At 41.3% G+C, this 18,214-nt stretch overlaps 1 protein-coding gene across 1 annotated transcript in view; it reads left to right on the forward strand.

The window, feature by feature from the left end:
• JAZF1 (JAZF zinc finger 1) overlaps window positions 1–18,214 on the forward strand; it is a 190,249-nt gene that overhangs the window by 163,247 nt on the left and 8,788 nt on the right. The window contains exon 4 of the mRNA XM_083823213.1: window positions 17,558–17,727. Coding sequence (XP_083679339.1) covers window positions 17,558–17,727 — 170 coding nt within the window. The remainder of the gene's footprint in view (window positions 1–17,557; window positions 17,728–18,214) is intronic.

Consider the following 18,214-nt stretch of genomic DNA (forward strand, 5'->3'; position numbering starts at 1 on the left):
TTGGTAATTCGTTATAAAAATATAACCTGGTCCCGATTTTAGTTACAAAAGTAATTCATAGTAATGAGTCTCAGACTTATAAAATAAAATAAAGCCACTTTTGCATTGAAGAAGTGCCAAAAATCAGAACTCATCTGAAACCACTGTTTTGTGTTTGTTTGTTTTTCTTCTGTATGATTTTCATCTTTATGAAAACTTTTCTTTTTTTCTTTTTTTTTTTTTCCTTAATGATTCCAGGCCTGGGATTCTAGATTTAAGCCTGGAGTGAATTTTTGGCCTTCTTATAAATCTTAAAGAAAGGGTTTAACACTACCAACTGGCTTTTTAATGGTTCGACCCTAAGTCTTGTCCCTTTCACCCCTACATCCCCCCCAGAAAAAAAGGCTGGAATATTTGAAAACCTCATAATTGGCATTGCATTTTGCTCTGAAGAAATTGGCTCTCAGACCTCCTTTCCTGTTTATTTTGATTTTAATAGATTACAAGGTATAACATTTATGCAGTTTTAATAGGTTTATAAACGTACTTACTGCCTGATCACGTTGGGCAGCTGATGGCAGCGAGTCCTGGCAGCAAGCGCTGAGGATGCTGTGGTTGGCGGCAATAGCTGCAGCCGTCTGTCAGTCCTTCCACTTGTAAAGGAGATGAAAGGGCGAAGTTCTCGTGGGTGGTCAGAGCTGACCCTAGGAGAGAGTTGGCAAGGCCCATTTTGATTTGCAGCTGTCATTTAAATAGCTGGCTAACTATTGGTTTATCTTATTAATTAGGATAAATGCCTTTCTGGGGAGTCGTATATGTGCGGTCCTTTTTGACTGACTGCATGAGGAAGGTTTTACTTCTCTATATTACGGTCAACTTCTTTGAAACTTGCACTAGCCCAATCTCAGCATTTACAAAAGTGACCCAATTTCCCACCCACAGAAAACTTCTAACTTTTCGACCTCCTTCTTTTCTTTTTCTTTCTTTCTATTTTTTTGAAGTACAACATGAAATCAATAATTATTTTTAATTTGGTGGAAAAAAACACTTTGTAGAATTGCCTTTAACGTTTAACGAATCTAAGATCTAAAGAGTGATATTATAATCAAATATGCCCAAAGATTCAAAATAGAAATATTTTTAGACATAAAAAGAACTCTGAGGCTTTCATATTAGTGCTGTTCATGTAGAAAACCCTTATATTTACCATCTTAGGGTATTCAACATTGCTTTGTAGCTTTGTCAGTAATCCTAAAACTGCACTGTTTCAGCCAGTTAGAACATACTGTGTGAAATGGGCTTTTTTTTTTTCTAATAAATCTTACCAGTGGTGAACCATGTCTTTCTAAAATATGGTACATGACTTAAAGACAGGAAGTGAAATTTAATATATTTTCAGTCAAAAAAAAAAAAAGTCAGACCTCAGCTAGTGTGTATTTTCAGAGCCTGTTGTAATTAAAAGTACTTTTGATACCCAGCATGACGGAATTCTTAAATCTGTACAATGATTTTAAATGTCTTTGGTTTTGTTGTGGATTTAGTTTCAGGTGAATCGTTCCCCACTTACATCGTTACAGAATATCTTCTAAGATTAAAATCATGTATGTATAAGTTTCTGTGCAATAAAGTTAATAGACTTTTACAACTCGGACCATTAATTTTTCCTCTTATTCAGCTGGATTTGCTTCAGTATTCAAATGCAACTCCTGGCCAAACAGTGACCAAAAAATTACAGCTTCCTTCTCATGTTAACGAGCGTTGCTACTGATGAAATAATTTAGAGCTTCGTTGTTCCCTCTCCGGGTGACTAATTTAAAGGAGAGGAAACTCTGTGTTACAATTTAGGATCTCCTTTCTCCTCTCATCAAAGGCAACTGGGACTCAGAAATGAATCTGTAAGGATCCACCTTGCTTCTGGTCCACCAGGGACTCATCTGTTTTGGAAGCTTTGGTTTGAGGAAGATTGCAAAACAGTGTGTGGCAATTTGGGGGGTTTCCCAATAAGCCTGATTAACTCAAGTAGTATTATCTCAGTGACATGAGATATTACGTATACAATTCGCCTGTATAGCATTTTCCTCTGTGGATAACGCATGAAGGAATCCCAAGGGCCTTCTCTTAGACCTATTCATTTTCTGAGAATGCAGAAGATAAAAGCAAGCCACCCATTGTTTGCTGGTAATAGCAATCAAAAACACAACAGTAACCAGCACTGGAACTGGGCACTGAAACAGAGCGAGAGACATGCCAGAAACTAATATGGTTTAGATTCTAAACGTGTGTTTAATTTTTGTTACTCGAAGTTGTTTGAAAAATACGTTGTCTTTTTGTAATGCCAAAGCTCATTCCTCTTCATAGGTATCAAAGCAACTAACGTTTTAGTACAGTTTCCATATGTTATGCTTTCAACAATGAAGTAATCATATGGCACAGACAGCTGTTGTGCAGAGTGCCATAACAGCACGTTAAACAGAGTCCAGCAAAGAAAGATCTGTGCAGCTAAGCTACTTTGTAAGTTTCAAGTGGACAGTAGAAATGTAAAATAACTGGGTTCCTCCCCCCAGAATGAACTGAGGACTGAAAGGAGGAGGAATTCAGTGTTCGAACCTTTTCTGTTTATGGCTGTCCTGTCAATGTGTAGCCAAATGAATCTGAATTTGGAGCAGAACTGCTATTTATATCAGAATCTCTTTAGTTTCTGTCAGCAGGTGGTATTTCTGAACTCCATGTTAGGGTGAATCAGAGTAGACTGTGAACCATTAAATCCGCTATTCATTTGATAATCCGCAACAGCTTTTTCTTTGAGCCATGAAGATTGCCTCAATACTGATATTTGTAGAGGGAGCTTGCTCTTTTGTGGTCTGCTGCTTTTTTTTAAGGACAGTATGCTGCAAAATATTCCATTATTAAGATTTTATATGTGTTTGAAATTAGCCTTGGGAATCAGGGCAATCAAGTCAGTGGAAACAAGTACAAGTTGATGGGTTGCTTGGGTTTTGTTTTGTTTTGTTTTTTAAATCATGCTACAAATTCAGCTCCTACACACTTAAGCACAGGATTGGTGATAAGCAACAGACTGCCCACTGAGGAGGTGAATGCCTCACTCTGAGCATTTCACAAGTGTTTTGTCAGAGTGGAATAAAGTCTCCTGCACTTTGCAGACTTGCAAACTCAAAAATTTATATAAGCACAAAAACCTAACTTTAGCCATTCACTTCAAAAAATCTTCACCTGAATTAGCATCTTTGAAATGCTCAGGTTTAATTATTACACCTTACATTAATGTATTATAGTATCATGCAGATGTAATTGAAAAAATAATGAAAAGTAGAAATACGAGATCAAATCCCAGGGCTCTTTTATTAAATTGTCGCTGAGAGGCGGGTTGAGTGCTACATTTTTGTGTGTATGACTTACGGGGTGTCTAACGTAGTAAAGCACGAACCAACCAAGTTCTACTGTAACTTGAAAAAACACGCTTTCAGATGTCTGAGGAACCATCTCATTAGTTGTTCAGATTGACAGAAGTTTCTACTCGCTTAATTGCTCGTTCTGAAGACTGAAGAACTTGTATGGTATGTTTTTATTAAAAAATTAGATATATAGACCCACTCTTGTATAAACAGAAAGAGCAAATAACTAAGCCATGCTTCGCAAAATGAAGACCAGACCAAATTCTGTTCTCTAGCATAATGGAAGTTTGTCTGAATGCGTTCGGTATTTCAGGCCTGCAAAGGACGATAAAATATATGATAAAATATCTTGAGGCAACTGCATTGTGGTCTGTGGCAAAGCTTCCCTCCGAGGGACTCCACTGGTGCCAAGATTTCACATTTTCTGTGCAGATGACGAAAGAGAACTTTGTTTATAATTATTGGAGCCAAAATGGTTCCATCTAATTGCAGGTTTGGGGGCCTATATTAGTCCTGCACGCTAATTAATATATACATGTGTTTGCCCAGCATTTAGCAGTCTGAGGCGTCTATTCTAACAGAGCCTTATGGGTGTTCTTGTAAAAAGTAAATGCATAAATAATAATTAAAAAAATAATGAGGGGCATTGTGCTAAACAGTTGATCTACATATGAGTTGACTATAATATATGTGTGTGCTGAGAGTTGGTATGAGATTTTAGCACAAGCTTTTGGCTGAGGTCGCGCCTGAGCATGAATAATAAGTAAAATCTGGGGTAGTTTCTAGTTTCTGCCTTAAGGAATAAAGCTATGGTGGGAGGTTTCCAATAACAATGAAAAATAATAAGTAAAAGTGCAATTATTTCCTATAGGCATTTTCTTAGCACAGGTGGGATTTGTTCCCAGCAACAGCTATAAAGAGGTAGTTTTTTCAGAGCTTGATGCCACATTTCCCTGACTTCTAGGGAGCCAGGCTTTAACCTTGTACATATCCAACTCTTTCTTCCCACAGAGCGAAAAATGCACAAATGCCTATTGCTGTATGTGTTTGACTGAGTACTTCACAAAGAGATCTGTCTTTCCAGCAGTCATCTCCTGTCAAATGGCCATACAGGTTCCTTAAAGAGGCAAGAATGTGTTATGTTGGTTACTCACTGGCAAAAGCACACCAAAACATATATATTTTATATATAAATATAATATATAATATATATATATATATATATTCTCAGGACATAGGGAAACTTGGGCTTGGAGGATCTCTGGAGCAGAGATGATTTTCTATCACATGCACAGCACCAGTGCTTTTGTCATGTGCTTGGGAATGACTGTGTGGCAAACAGTAATTAATAACTCATCTTAAAGCCCCAAATCTAGCAGGTTGAAATTGTCATGAAGGCCAAGACCACTTAGTCAAATCTGCACAGATATCTTGATGTCCTCTTACAGTGACCACCAAAGTGACTGGAGTTACAGGACTGCTCTGACTTGCTGCTCCTATTTCCTAAGAAAAATTTCTAGAAATTCCAATTTCTGTTGAAATTCTCACGGAATTCTAATAAAGCAGTGGCAGTAGGTAAAAGTAACTTCCAGTGACAGATTAATTTCTCGTCCCGATCGCTGGAGATAAGCAACAACATCCAGCGAGATTGAAGAGGGAACTCTGGCAACAAGGTGTTGCTGAGGGTCAGGAGTCAGGAAGGGAAGTGGAATGGGTATGCAGAAAGGAAAGGGATTGGCCTAAAAATACAGACAGGACAAAAGTTTTTGTCATTTAATGAAATGTAGCTGTGTTACCTGGGTACCTAGGTACCTGCTTTGTGGTTTGGCTGGACCTTAAAAAGAAGGATGAGAGCTGGCTTAGGCCTGATGGCAATTTTTCTTACCAGGGTGCCAGGGAGGCACCCATGTGGTGTTGGTTTTGTTTTGTTTTTTATTGTCTCTCAGGCAAAGCTGGAGTCTTTAAGCGCTCTGCAATCCACAGCCCCCATCTGCCCTATAGGAGTTAACTGGTTTGGTTTGGTTTACAGTGAGCTGGGAACTCCCCAGAGGCAGCTCCTTTCAGCTGAGGACAGACCAGGTGAAAGAGGAGTGTTGGAGAAGTGTTGGCAAGGAGGAACGGGGGAAGTTTTCTGCAGCACAGCAGTGTCTCTGTGACCTGTGGGAAGTTGTAGTCTGGACCAAAAGCTGCAAACTGCCTGGCTGGCGGGCTGCCCTGAGCTTGTTCTTCTGCAGAAGTCAGATCCATCGCTGATGTTTTTGGCCGGAGGGTCTATGGGCTGCTTCACTCTTTCTCCCTCTGCAAGTGCTTGGTAACGGTGACACGTTTTGCTAGAGCAGAGTGAGGAAGCTCTCTCTAAATTACCTCTTACTTTTTCAGAGGTTTGGGATTCCCACTGATCCCAGGTTGTAACCGTGTAAAGATGGAGCAGGATGATGGGGATTCTCCTGTAACTACGCTTTATCACGTTTTCACAGGGACACATACCATGATGACCTCCCCTGCTTAGTCCTTTATTTAACTTCATCCTAAACCAATTTATAACTGAAGTACAAAAAGGTTTACACTGCATTTGGAAAATCAAATTATTTTAAATAGCTGATAGAGGAAAATAGGGCTGTGCTATGAGGAGAAAATACATGAAGGCTATTTTTTTTTTATTCACAGTTTTTCTTGTAGCTTTCTTCTGCACTTTGTTCTTTCTTTTCCTGCTTTATGGGTGAGTTTCCCTTAAAATTCTGTTAAATTTCTGATTTTCTCTTTAACTTGGCAGGAAGAATGTGTTGAACACGGTTTTCTGTAAGAAAATGTTCTGGAAAGATTGACTCAGTCTTCTGATTTTGTGCTGTCTGTGTCTCGCTAGAGGAGAAGGTGCATCAAAAATTTCACATCACATCCTACTTATCTCCTTCACTTTGGGTAGCTTTGCATGTTACCTGTTCGTTGTATTTCCTCTTCCCAGTTTGTTTGGAGCATTCTTGCTTGATACAGACATAAAATGCGCCAGCAAATGTAGAGCTACTGTGCAGTAGATTTGTATCTTAGTTGCACATACCTGTAATTAATTGTATGGGAGTTTTCACAGTACTCTCCCTGAGGAACAATTTCATTGAAAAATAACCATGTTGTCTAGACTATATCAACTCATAAAATCATCACTAGTTTTGATTTTTGAGCTACAAAGTAGTAATAGAACCATGGCTCATAGATTTAAAGTACTTCCAAGTGCAGGAACTGTTTTATAATCCCCATCTTAGTAGTCTAACCTGGCAAACCATTTTTAACAGGGTCAAGAACAGAAATTGTACAATAAGCTGAAAGTAAAGATTATCTTTTGGGGTTTGTTTTTGGTATAGAAGTGCCTCCATTGTACATGATCTTTCTTTGCCCAAATGTGTTTAAAAAAAAAAAAAAAAAAAGCCACCGGTTTTGTAGAATGCATGTTGTCTAAATGTTACTGCCTTTCATGGCTTGTGGCATAATTGGTTTAATGTAGGAATAGCTTGACACTCAAAAAGGAACTTCGGTGGTTCTGGTTAACAATGACAGCATTCAGGTTTGTGTGTTTACACTGCAAGGGCCAATTGGTGGAAAGTTTAAAAAAAAAAACTATTTAGATTTATGAATAATGTGCTAATTACCTTAAAAATTACTAACTGAAAGCACAAATGTATTTCAGAAAGCTGGAAGCTGGAGTTGAGCACAGGGAACTTTTAGGTGCTTATTTGAAATGTATATCTGTATATGCATACATATATACATGTATGCACACGTTCACATAAAACACTACACTGCGAGATTGAATGGGATTTATTTGCACCATTCTAGTACGGAAGAGAGTGAACTGAAGAAAACACGCCAGCTATACTAGTGCTGTATGTCTGCATACTGAAAGCAGTTAGGGTTTTCAAAGTTTTTACGGTGCCTAGCAGAAAAAAAATCCTACTTACTTAGGCCAGCACTTCAATGTGCTGAAGATGGTGAAACTTAAGCAAATGTTTGAGTTTTCCTTGCACTTTAGCCAAAGCAAATCAGAAGTAGAAAAAAGCAAGGGCTAACGTACCATTTCACACTTGATGACTTAAAACACAGAGAGGTTTATTTCACAGGGGAAACAGTGTATTATGAGTTGATGTTAGCCAGTACGTGATCACCGAAGTGATGTAAAATGCCAGGAAAAACAGTGGTTTAGCTCTCGTATGTTGTCAAGCGAGGTATGGGCTAGCTGACCCCAAAACTAAATATACTCTTGTCTTCTTAGCAGTTGTGGCCTTGCAGTTGAGAGACACCACCCTAACTCTTGCTGAAGATCAGATCTGATGCTTTCTCCACACTAGCATAGTCTCTGTCTCGTGAAGTTTTTCCTAACGTAGTCAAAGAGCATCAATCAGAGCAGTTTCCCAACACTTCTGCCTCTAATGCCAAAGGATACAAGAAGCCAAGGAGCAGTGGAAAATAACAACTTGAAATGTACTTTAATTTCAACCGTAGGCCAGTGATATATCATCTGAAACAACTCACACCTGCTAACATGTGTTTCATGCACCTGATTGAAACTGTGATAGCTTCAAAGAAAGGTTTGTGACAGCATACCAAAGGTAGTGCAGATTTTGTTTTATCAAAAGAAGAGACGGGAGACATGACTCCCTACTGAATGTGTTCTTATGTTTGGATGTTAAAAATGAATATCTTTTTCAGAAGAAGAACATAGGTTTAATTATAAAAAGTTCACATCTCTCTTGTAGATTTTATGTGTAGGCAGGAAGACAAAATCCTCACTCAGTAATGAACTCAGTCCTTGCTATTGTTTCTGAGTTATTCTGGATTATCTTTCAAAAGTTAAGGAGTTTCTTAAATCTAGGTGGTCAGAGCATTTAAAGGCAGGTAGAACAAAGTGCTAAGTGTATTTTTGTCCAAAATAAACCCTCCCAGCCTTCAGTGCATTGACGTGGAGAATCTGCCATTGCCTCCCTCATTGCTGGGCAAGGGTCTGTAATCCTCCCAGGGCGTGAAATTCCTCCTACCCCAAACTGCTTAAAGAGCGCTGAGCCGCCTCGGGTCTCTGCAGCTTCACTACACCATGGTCCTCCATGGGCAGGCAGCCGCAGGAGGGGTTGGCACGGTTCAACCCCTTGGTTGTACCAGCTTGGTGCATCCTTTTTGGGGTTGCACGCTGAGAAATGGGAAGCACCTAGCAGTTGGGGTAGGTGAGGACTGTGTGCGTTGCAGGTTTTATGGCCTGTGCTCTAAGTGGCTGAATGGCTTTTGTGCAGCTGTAAAGCATGTTTAACCTGATGTTATAAAACACGTCTCCAATGCATTTTCATAGCTTCATAAACTGCAGTTCATTTATGTAGGTACTTTTTATTGTAATCCTTTATCTTAAACATGAAACTGTTTCCTGATACTGCTTCTATTTTTTTCCTTCTTTTTATGAAAAAAGGGGAAAGAAAAAGAACAGAAAAACTGCCCCTTTTTGTTATATGCATCAGGAGAGTCCTTAAGTACAGTAACAGTGCCCTGAACATGTATTTTTGTATCTGTAACCTCAGAGTGCAGGCCTAGCAACTAAAAAGCCAAAATAACATTAATTATGGATGTTCTTCGCTGTGGTTTGTGGAGTATAAGTTTGGAACAGATGTTTTGGGGGGAGAGAAAGGGGGAAGAAGGATGGATTTATTTTTTTTCTCAGCCCCAACTGGTTTTAATTCTTTCTTGAACATTTTGAGACTATCTTTAAACATTTGCCAGAGTTCAATTAACATCCCGTGACTAAAGGTGGAAAATGTCCTGCTTTGTTTTTCTTCAAACGTATACCTGCTCGTGTGGCTCATGCCAAAGCCAGAGAAAGAAAGGATTCCAGCTGGCACAGGTTTTATTGCTGCTACATTAATTTACAGGTTAAGCCTTGAGTTGGGAGGGGTCTGCTGGATTGATTTATTTATTTACTTTTTTATTTTCATGATTTAAAAAAAAATTGCCATGTAAAACACTGCCGTTTAATTACAGGAAGCTTATGCTCTCTTTTGGTGAGCGTTTAATAGCTTATTCTTGTTTATACGAAGTTGTAGAAATCTACATTTAAAATATGTTTAAAGTCGAGATTGTGTTCTTGGGTTTATCGTGTTTTTCCTGTACTACGTATAAACAGAAGATTGTACATTATTGAAAGCCCTTTTTTGTGGAAAACAGGATTGGGAAAAAAAGTTTATATAAGAATGCAAAATAACTTCCCGAGACTATTGGCGCAGTGTGACCATAAAACCTCAACAGCACATTGTGCAGTGACATTACAACAATTTGCTTTAGCACCTCTGCAGCGTTTTCAGAAAGTCCTGTTCTCCAAAACATATGCCACGGTATCAGTTGACTGTTTTTGCCAGAATTGGTTCTTTACATGCATGTTTTTGTGATTAGTTGCTGTTTCACTACTAATTGAAAATAGAGATTTTTTTTTTTATTCAGCTTGTTGCATATATGTTTTATTTGCATTTATACATTCAGTAAGTTACAGCGTATCTGTTTATAGGGGTGTGCAAACTGCTCGTAATGGATTTGTAATCGCTGGGTTGGGATTTTCTGTGTTTTACTTTCAAAGAGTGCCCTTTGGTATGCGTATATCAAGACACATTTATACAAAGACAGATATCCACCTTACCCCTATATTGGCTCTAGCAGAATTTTTTTAACCCTACCTTGATAAGCTTTGATTTTTTTGTAGCCCAGAAAGTTGAACAGATCTAATTTGGAAGGAGCTGCCAGTTTTACCGACAGCAAATAAGAATATGTAATACTAATACCATACTAATAATACTTCAATGAAAAAGCATGATGTTTATTTTTTACCATTGTTATTTTCCTAGCTTTAGCTCCAGGATTTTGGAGTGATTTCCCAAGTGGACTTGCTCAGCTGAAATCATTCTACGTGAAAATACAGCGTGCACTTCTGTTACGCCTCCAGGATCTGAGGTCTTCCTGTGATTTCCAAAGCAGATTCAGACGTAGTAAGACCAAACGCATCTTAGGTCACTTAAAACACAGCATGTGCTTACGCTGAGCATTTAAATTAAACCTTAAAGGTGCATTAAAATTCAGGAATAGACCAATCTACCATTTTATGTAAAGCACTAAGGTTGGCAGTGGGTGCATTGCTGTATTTGTGGGTCGATACTGGTTGAGGTACCACAATTCAGACCAGCTTTTCAGGCCCTCTCTATGACTATCCAAGTTGCAGTTGCCATTTCTACAGCTACTTCGAGTGCCTCTGAGAGGATGTCCAGACACCCCTAAACACCTCCTTGCCTGCTTAAACGTTCCCCCTCAGTAGAGCAGACCCTGGTGGCTGAAAGCTACTCTTCAATTGAGGCAAACAAACGAGAAAAAGTCATTTTTTGTCTAACAATTCTCTAGAGCCATTTTTTAAGTACTTTGTGCGTTTAAATAATGCTGGAAGTCATATTGCTCTTTGTATTCGAATCCGTATGCACATCGTTACATGAGGCACATTTTTGAAATGCTCGTGGTGCTTATTCACTAACTGAGCCTTGCAGCAGCCAGAAACAATAGAAAATTAGTTCCTCTAAATAGTCTTCGTTCCTAAACAGCTCGTTATTTAGTGCCTGACACTTGATCTCTGCGTGGAGAGGACTGGAAGGAAGGGCGGGTACTCCAGAAGCCATTTTTCTGGCCAAATCCTGCTCTGACTAGTGTTGTGAGGAAGGGCAGGACGCGGATGGAGCTGGCACGGGCGCGCTGCCCGGCAGCGGCACCGCAGACCACACAGCCACCGGGACCCGCTGCGCGGGGGCTGGCAGCATCCCCGAGGCATGCCCCTCGCGTCCCCACAGCTTCATGAGGGTCCAAGTCAGTAATAAGCAGTAATTGCTGTTTTGATGGCTCTTTTGTGATCGCACTGAGGGATGGAGGTCTTTGCCAGCCTTGGCAGGCGCCCATTTGACAAACCATAACCATCTCAAGCGGCTCCCTCAAGTGACAGCAGGGCTGCCAAGCATTCAGCTGGCTCGGAGAGCAAATCTGCCTCTCGCTCGGAAATGAGGTTCAGAGATGCTGGCTGGGGTAAGAGCAAAGACAACGGTGTGCGTTGTGCCTGGCTGACAAAAGTCCAGCCTCACCACAGGGAACCTAGCGCTCACTTCATGAAGGGGCTTAATCCAAACCCCAATATGCATTGGCAGTCTAAAATACCAGCACTACGCACTCATCTGCTTAAGCTACCCCCTTTTTTTGTTCTTTTTTTTTCTTGTATTCCACGTGCACACATCATTTTTTGTGAACATCAGTGATTAAAATGGTTTTGGAAATACAAAAACTTAATCTGAATGGACATGTCACCAAGGCTGAAAAACATTTTCTGTCCTCTAGCTCCCTTCTCCTCCCAACCCCCAAAAGAAAAAGCAGGCTAAGGAAACCCCATCTTAGGCTCGTTGGATGATCCAATGTTGGGAATTTGTTGCAGTTTCCAGAGCCCAGTGCATTGTGCCACCCATAGCAGCTCCTGGTCCTGCTGCAGCCCCTAAAGACTTGCCTAGCAGCTGTGACACATGTTATTTAACTGCTTTGTGTTTCATTGCTCGTAGCATTTATTTCCTGTGCTTTCTGTAAAGGAAGAATATTTTGTTTCGAATGACTCTATGCCCTCGGATCACCAGCGAGTGTCAGCTGTGGGAATGTTCTCCCTGCTGGTGAGCACAGTGGGAGGCTGGGTGCATCCATGGACATGTAGGGAAGGACTTTGACAAATCTGAAAATGTGCTTTAGTGGTAGACCAAAATTCACATAACATTAATAATTCACTTTTTTTTTTTTTTTAAATCAAGGAAGCTGTCACGGTATATGGGAATGCAAGCTTCTTAACATAAGAAGTGCTCTCATAAAACTGGTTCTGTGAAATACAAACTGCGAGTCCCGCATGGGACAAAGTGTGAAGCTGAATTTTTATGAGAGATCATTGGAACAACCGTGAACTTTCGGTGACACTAGCTATGTTGCTTCCCGCTGCAGTAAGCTATTTGCTCTTAGTTATTCATTGTATACTTGAATGTATGCTTTCTGGTCACAAAAGCAATTGGCAAGGATGTTTTGTTTTGCTTTTTTTCTTGGGAGGAGAAAGGAAGAACTCGTAATGTTCTTGATTTGAGATCAAGATAGATCATATTCATTGTAATGGCACACACAGTATGTGCTGGTTTTAATCAGCTTTGTCTTTTTTATTTTCCAGTGCACACTACAGAAGTCTTTAGATTTAACACATCAAACAACTACAAATGATGTGCACCTGCTAGAACCAAGATTCATGTGAAGTTGAGGAAAAAATGCCTCTGTAAATCTCACGGTAGAATGAATGCATGGACACAAAAGGTAGAATTGGGTCTTGGCCGCAGTGGCACCAATACCAAGTAGCCTCCACAAGTCTAAAAGATAAGGCTCCTGATCCTCAGCAGGGTAACTGGGATCTTGTCAGTTCTAGACTGTCAGATGATTAACTCCCTGCCAGATGCTTTTGAGCTATTTAAAGCGCTGACTTCATCTGCTGGAAGAGCGAAGAGTAGAAGATAGGCGTTCAAGAGGTCAGGTCCTTGCTGTAGGGTTAAGCAGCATTCTCACTGCCTTCAGTAGCAAAACCGTCTGGAGGAAGAGGTAGAGCAAGTCTTGATGGCACAACTTTGCTCTTCATTACGCTACAAAGAGATTTTAGCAGTAATCATAATCCCTTTTAGTGCGTGTTTTCTTTTGGCAAATAAGGTGCCGTGGTGCAGCCAGCCATCTCACTTGCGATGGCTTTTGTTTAAACGCAGTATAAAAATTGAAAGGAAAATAACTTGTTGGCATAGTTTTGTGAGCCTGGATAATTTCTGCCTTTTCCTAACTGGTAATTTTATGTAACACCTGGCTCTGACAGGGCAGTCTCTGCCAGCTGTGCCTCGTGGTGTCCTTCTCCACCAGTGGAGCCCACCTCTTGCTTGAGGGGCAGTGGCATAGTCTCAGTGTGGAAAATTGCAGGGAAAAAAAAAAAAAAACATAACTGTAGCATTCTTTCCATGCTTCTGTGTTGTTTTGTTTCATTTTTTAATCTACTAGGGGTGGCACAGATGAAGTGAGCCTTTTGGTACAGCTGCTGGAGTGAGGACAGAGGGGACAACTTTGGGGGCCGGGACTGGAGCACGCGTGCTGCATGCGAGGGCAGGGGCAGCGCTGGGAAGATGTTACCTGGTCTGTGGGAGGATGCAGCACTGGTTCTCGGCTGGGCTGAGCTACAACTAGGCAGGGTCTCAGCGTGAGAGCTCTGTGATGCAGCTGGCTTGGTAAAAAGCAGTGAGCTAGCAAGGAGACTCAGAAAGAACATTGCCAGAGGAGAGAGGTGGAGAAGGCAGGTTTTTGCTGTTGCAGAACTAGTATTTAGTTACAGTAATAATACGGTGTATTCGTACAACACCTTGCAGAAAGCAAGTGCTTCTCTGTCAGCCTTTGCTTCTAGATACTCAGACACTTCATCTCAGAGACGTGCGTGTCGCTGAATGTGGGGACAGCACTTTGCTATTCAGACTTGTGAAGTCCTACTCTGGCATTTCTCCTGTGAGTACCGACGTGGGGTGCTGGATCTGCCTCCTGAGCACTAGGAGAAGCGGCGAGGCCACCGGCATGTGTGCTGAGCTGCTCTGCTCGGTCCCCCAAAAGAGCAGCGTACCCCAGCAGAGCATCCCAGCCCCTTTCCCATGCACAGGGCGGCGCCCTGGCAGAGCTCGGGGAACCAGGTCACCAGGAGCTCTTTTAATAGTACCTTCAGATACTTCTCTGAGTCCAGTGGCTGGGTTGTCGTACCCCGAAACAGGCCACAGGTTAGATGCAAATGTGCTTAAACATTTGTGTTTCCTTTTCAGATCAAATATTTACATTTATTATTGTGCAAAACCACCCCGGTCTTTTTCCTTTTTCTTTTTTAATGCAAGCAAGAGCCCTCTCGCGGATCAAAGCACGGTGCTGCGTGCTTCCCCCGCGCAGTGCCACCACCATGGCCGGCTGCCCGGAGGGAGCGAGGCGCCGCCGCCGGCTCGGGTTGCAGCCGTGTTGCAGCTCCTACACCTGACGTGGAGCCCAGGGCCAGGGACCCTGCTTGCCGTGGGAAACGCTTGGCCCAGCCAGCCACCGGCCCCGGCCGTGCAGCGCTTAATTAAAACGCCCGGCCCGGGGGCTGTTTATGATGGCAGCGCCAAGCCGCGTGCCGAGCTTTTTTGTTTTTCCTCCTTTTCGCCGCTTTGTTGCGTGCAGGCGGCGAGGTTGGCGAGGCACCGCCTGGGCTGCTGCGCGTAGGCACTGACAACGGAGGAAATTAAATTCCGAGGCGGAATCGGTTAAAAGCCCGGCTAAATCAGTGTTGTTTTCCTATGGCAACTGAAACAACATAATTATTTAAAGGATAAATTTTTATTGCTAATGATTTTTTTTTTTTTTTAAGACAGTAAGTTTTTACATTTTGTTTATACCAGGGCCCTCTTAAATACATTTTGGGATTTGTTTATTTATTTTTTTTTTTAGAAGAGCGTACAAGCCAGTGAGTTCAGTAGGACGCTGTTAGATAAGAGCAGCGATAGGCTCTGCAGTTCCAGCTTGTACAAAGTACTGTGCCTTCAAGGTACTTCGCATCATTAACGGGATGCCTGGCTAGGGAAAGAAGGAAAGTATATCCCTATGGTTATTCATACCATCCTATTTGTAAAATCCCTGATGGCAGGTCTTGGTTTAAAAACCCGAGGCACTAGAGAATTTGTTTATACAGTTTAAACAACTCTTTTCACTGTACTAGACAAAATCTTGCATTTCTGTTCAGGTAAGCTAATTAAACCATAGGGATGCTCTGACCTTGCAGATGCTTGTGCACACTTTCTGATTTCTCCTCTCTCTTTCTCCTTCAGTGAGCCTACCTGTAAGTGAAGAGCAGGCAGAAGTTGTTACAGAATTAGGTCTATACAAAGTTACTAAAAAACTAAAGGATGCCTTAAAGTAAAGGAAAACCTATGGAGATGCATAATTACGATTACTTCTACTCCCCACTGCTCCACATATCTTTTTTTCTTGTGCAACGTATCGATTTGATTATTAATTTGATGATAATTGCATATTAGGTTTTCTAATGCACTGATCGCTGTTTTATAAAAGCCTGCTTCTTGTTACCCCTGAAAGCGGTGATATCTTTCGTGATGTCGTGGTCTTGGGTGATATTTTTGGGGGAGGACAAAATCCTATTTGTGGGGAAATCAGCCCCCTTTTAAGGGGGTGTTTACAATGGCAGAAGTTGTTGGTATCGGTGTCTAGAAAGGTTGAATATGTTCTCGTCCTAGAAATGCGTGTATCTATTTACAATAGGTTTTTCTGTTGCATTTGCCAAAAAAAAATAAAAGAGCTAAAAAGTTTGAAAGGAGCAGCTTGAGGAATTTTTTCCATCAAGATACAATCAAGGGCAGGAAATCGTAGAAGCAGAGTTGTGGTTTTGCCTCCATTTTTTTTTTATTGGTTAATTAAACTATAACAACTCTTAACTTCATTTTAGGTTAACTGTTCCTAGAGTTCAGAAATATTTTAAGAGGTCAATAATGCTTTCCTTGGCTTTCAGTCCTTCTGTGTGGGATCAGGGATCTCGGGCAGCGGCGCGCTTTTCCAGATGTCCCGCAGAATGTGTGTGCGTGCGCTCGCGGCCGCGTTTGGCGGTGGTGGGAAACAATCCATCTTCCCTCATCTGCGTACCACCCTGTGCGGATGGAAACCACAGGAAAGAAACGTGTATAGCCTGACATCTGTAAGCTGACTTACAATATCTGATTAAAGCTCAGGAGCCCGAAGCGCTCCCAGCTACCAGTTGACATGCATTTTTCGCTTAATGATCGGGAGGTGCCGAGCAAGAGGGGGAGCACATGGGGAGGGGGATCAGGAGAGAAAAATGAAGGCGATAGGTGCGGATCCAGTTTCATGAGAAGCGAGAAAAACAAAGACTCCATTGTACGGTGCTGCACGGGTTTTCTTTGTGAAGTCGTGATGTTTCTTTTTTAAAGTGCCATAAGGCATCTGTCTGCGCTTTCCCCTTGCTGCCTCGAGCTGCTCGGAGGCATGCACTTAAAGGGCAAATGAGGGAAGCAAATAGAGCCATGCAAGTGTCATATAACTGTCTTTAATAACAGGAGCTATTCCAGCACTCGGAGCCAAATCGTCTTTCAGCAGAAAGGATAAAATTTAGCAGAGCTGGGAAAGGGAAAGAATAAAGGGGAGGGGAAACACAGCACCACCTCCTGCTGACACCACACAAGCTTTCCCTAAGCTTTCCCTCTCTCTCCCTCTGTGTATATATTTTCTTTTTAATCAGCTGGGGCTCTTCCCTCCCTTGCCTTTTTTTTTTTTAAACTGTATTTTTACAGTTGGAATTCTGCTTTCCCAATTTCTCTTGTTTCACATTTAACTTCTTCAGAGAATTTCATTAATAGTTATTGCAATTAAAAATAATAAATAAACTCAGCACCAGCTGCTCAAACGGCTCTTGTAGCATATCTGGAACATAATGTGGTCTGCGCAGGGCAGCCACACAATGCAATTTATCCCCACACCTGAGGGAATGAATTTCACAACTATAATTGCTACAATATAATTCTTATTAATGTTGTGCTATAATTCCTATTAATTCCAAAGGGCTAGTAAATGCATTAGGACTTGTCAACATATTATTTTACACTGTTTATGATCTGTAGAATTACGCTCTTCAGTATTGTATTGCGTAAAGAAAAGCCTTAAAATTAGCTTTAATTGCAGGGGGGAGGAAAAACACATTTTCTGTTTGGGCCCTGGGAAAGACAGAGGGATCCCGTTGTTTGAGGGGTAATGAAACTGCAGTTTAAAATCGGTCCTTTGAACTTTCTGTGCCACACAGTTAACTGTTTATGAAAATACAGGAATAATGCCTGTCTCTGTTATCAGACAAAGAGCCACTGGTGTCTTTATGAAAGAATAAATGGCTATAAGAAGGAGAGGTTTATAAAATTAAAACTGTCTTCCAGCAAAGACAGAAGTGGGGAAATTACAAGTCATTGTAACTGATGTAATAAATACAGAATGCATTATCTTGCCGTGCTCTTTATCCTTATCTCACCACCCTGCTTTTCTAGGTAGTGAATATGATGAGGAGGAAGTAGACTATGAAGAATCAGACAGTGATGAGTCCTGGACTACAGAAAGTGCTATCAGCTCTGAAGCTATCCTTAGTTCAATGTGCATGAATGGAGGGGATGAGAAACCTTTTGCCTGTCCTGTTCCTGGATGTAAAAAAAGATATAAGGTAAGCAGTGGTGCAAACCTATCTTACTTCCAGCTGGTGCGGAGAGGAGAGGGGGAAAAAAAAAGGAAAGCCTGTAAAATCACTTTATACCCTTCTTGTTTAATAGACTTGTCATATTTATTTTGGTGGTATTTTAGCAGAGTATGTGTTTTATTCACCGGTTTCCTCTGAAGCACAGCCAAGTTATAAGGTTTTTAAAGAATGTGGCCTTTGCATCCCTGTCTGTCAAACAGGATTACGTACGGTGACTTTCTTAGGACTTATGCTTTACACGTTTTAATTAGTTTTCTATAATTCAGACAAATTAAGTGCAGAACCCAGGAGGCAATACCAGCAAAATGATCTCATGGGTCCCTTTCAGAGGCACTAAGTAAAAAGCTTCTGCCCGTCAGTGCCGGGATGAATTCCTTCTGCGTAACTGAGAGAGACGCTGCCTCCCCTGTAGCGACACCGTGCCCGGCGTACTCCTTCTGGTAAAGGCGATGTG

The sequence above is a fragment of the Anser anser genome (genome assembly GCF_964211835.1).
Source record: "Anser anser genome assembly, chromosome: 2".
Lineage (NCBI taxonomy): Eukaryota > Metazoa > Chordata > Aves > Anseriformes > Anatidae > Anser > Anser anser.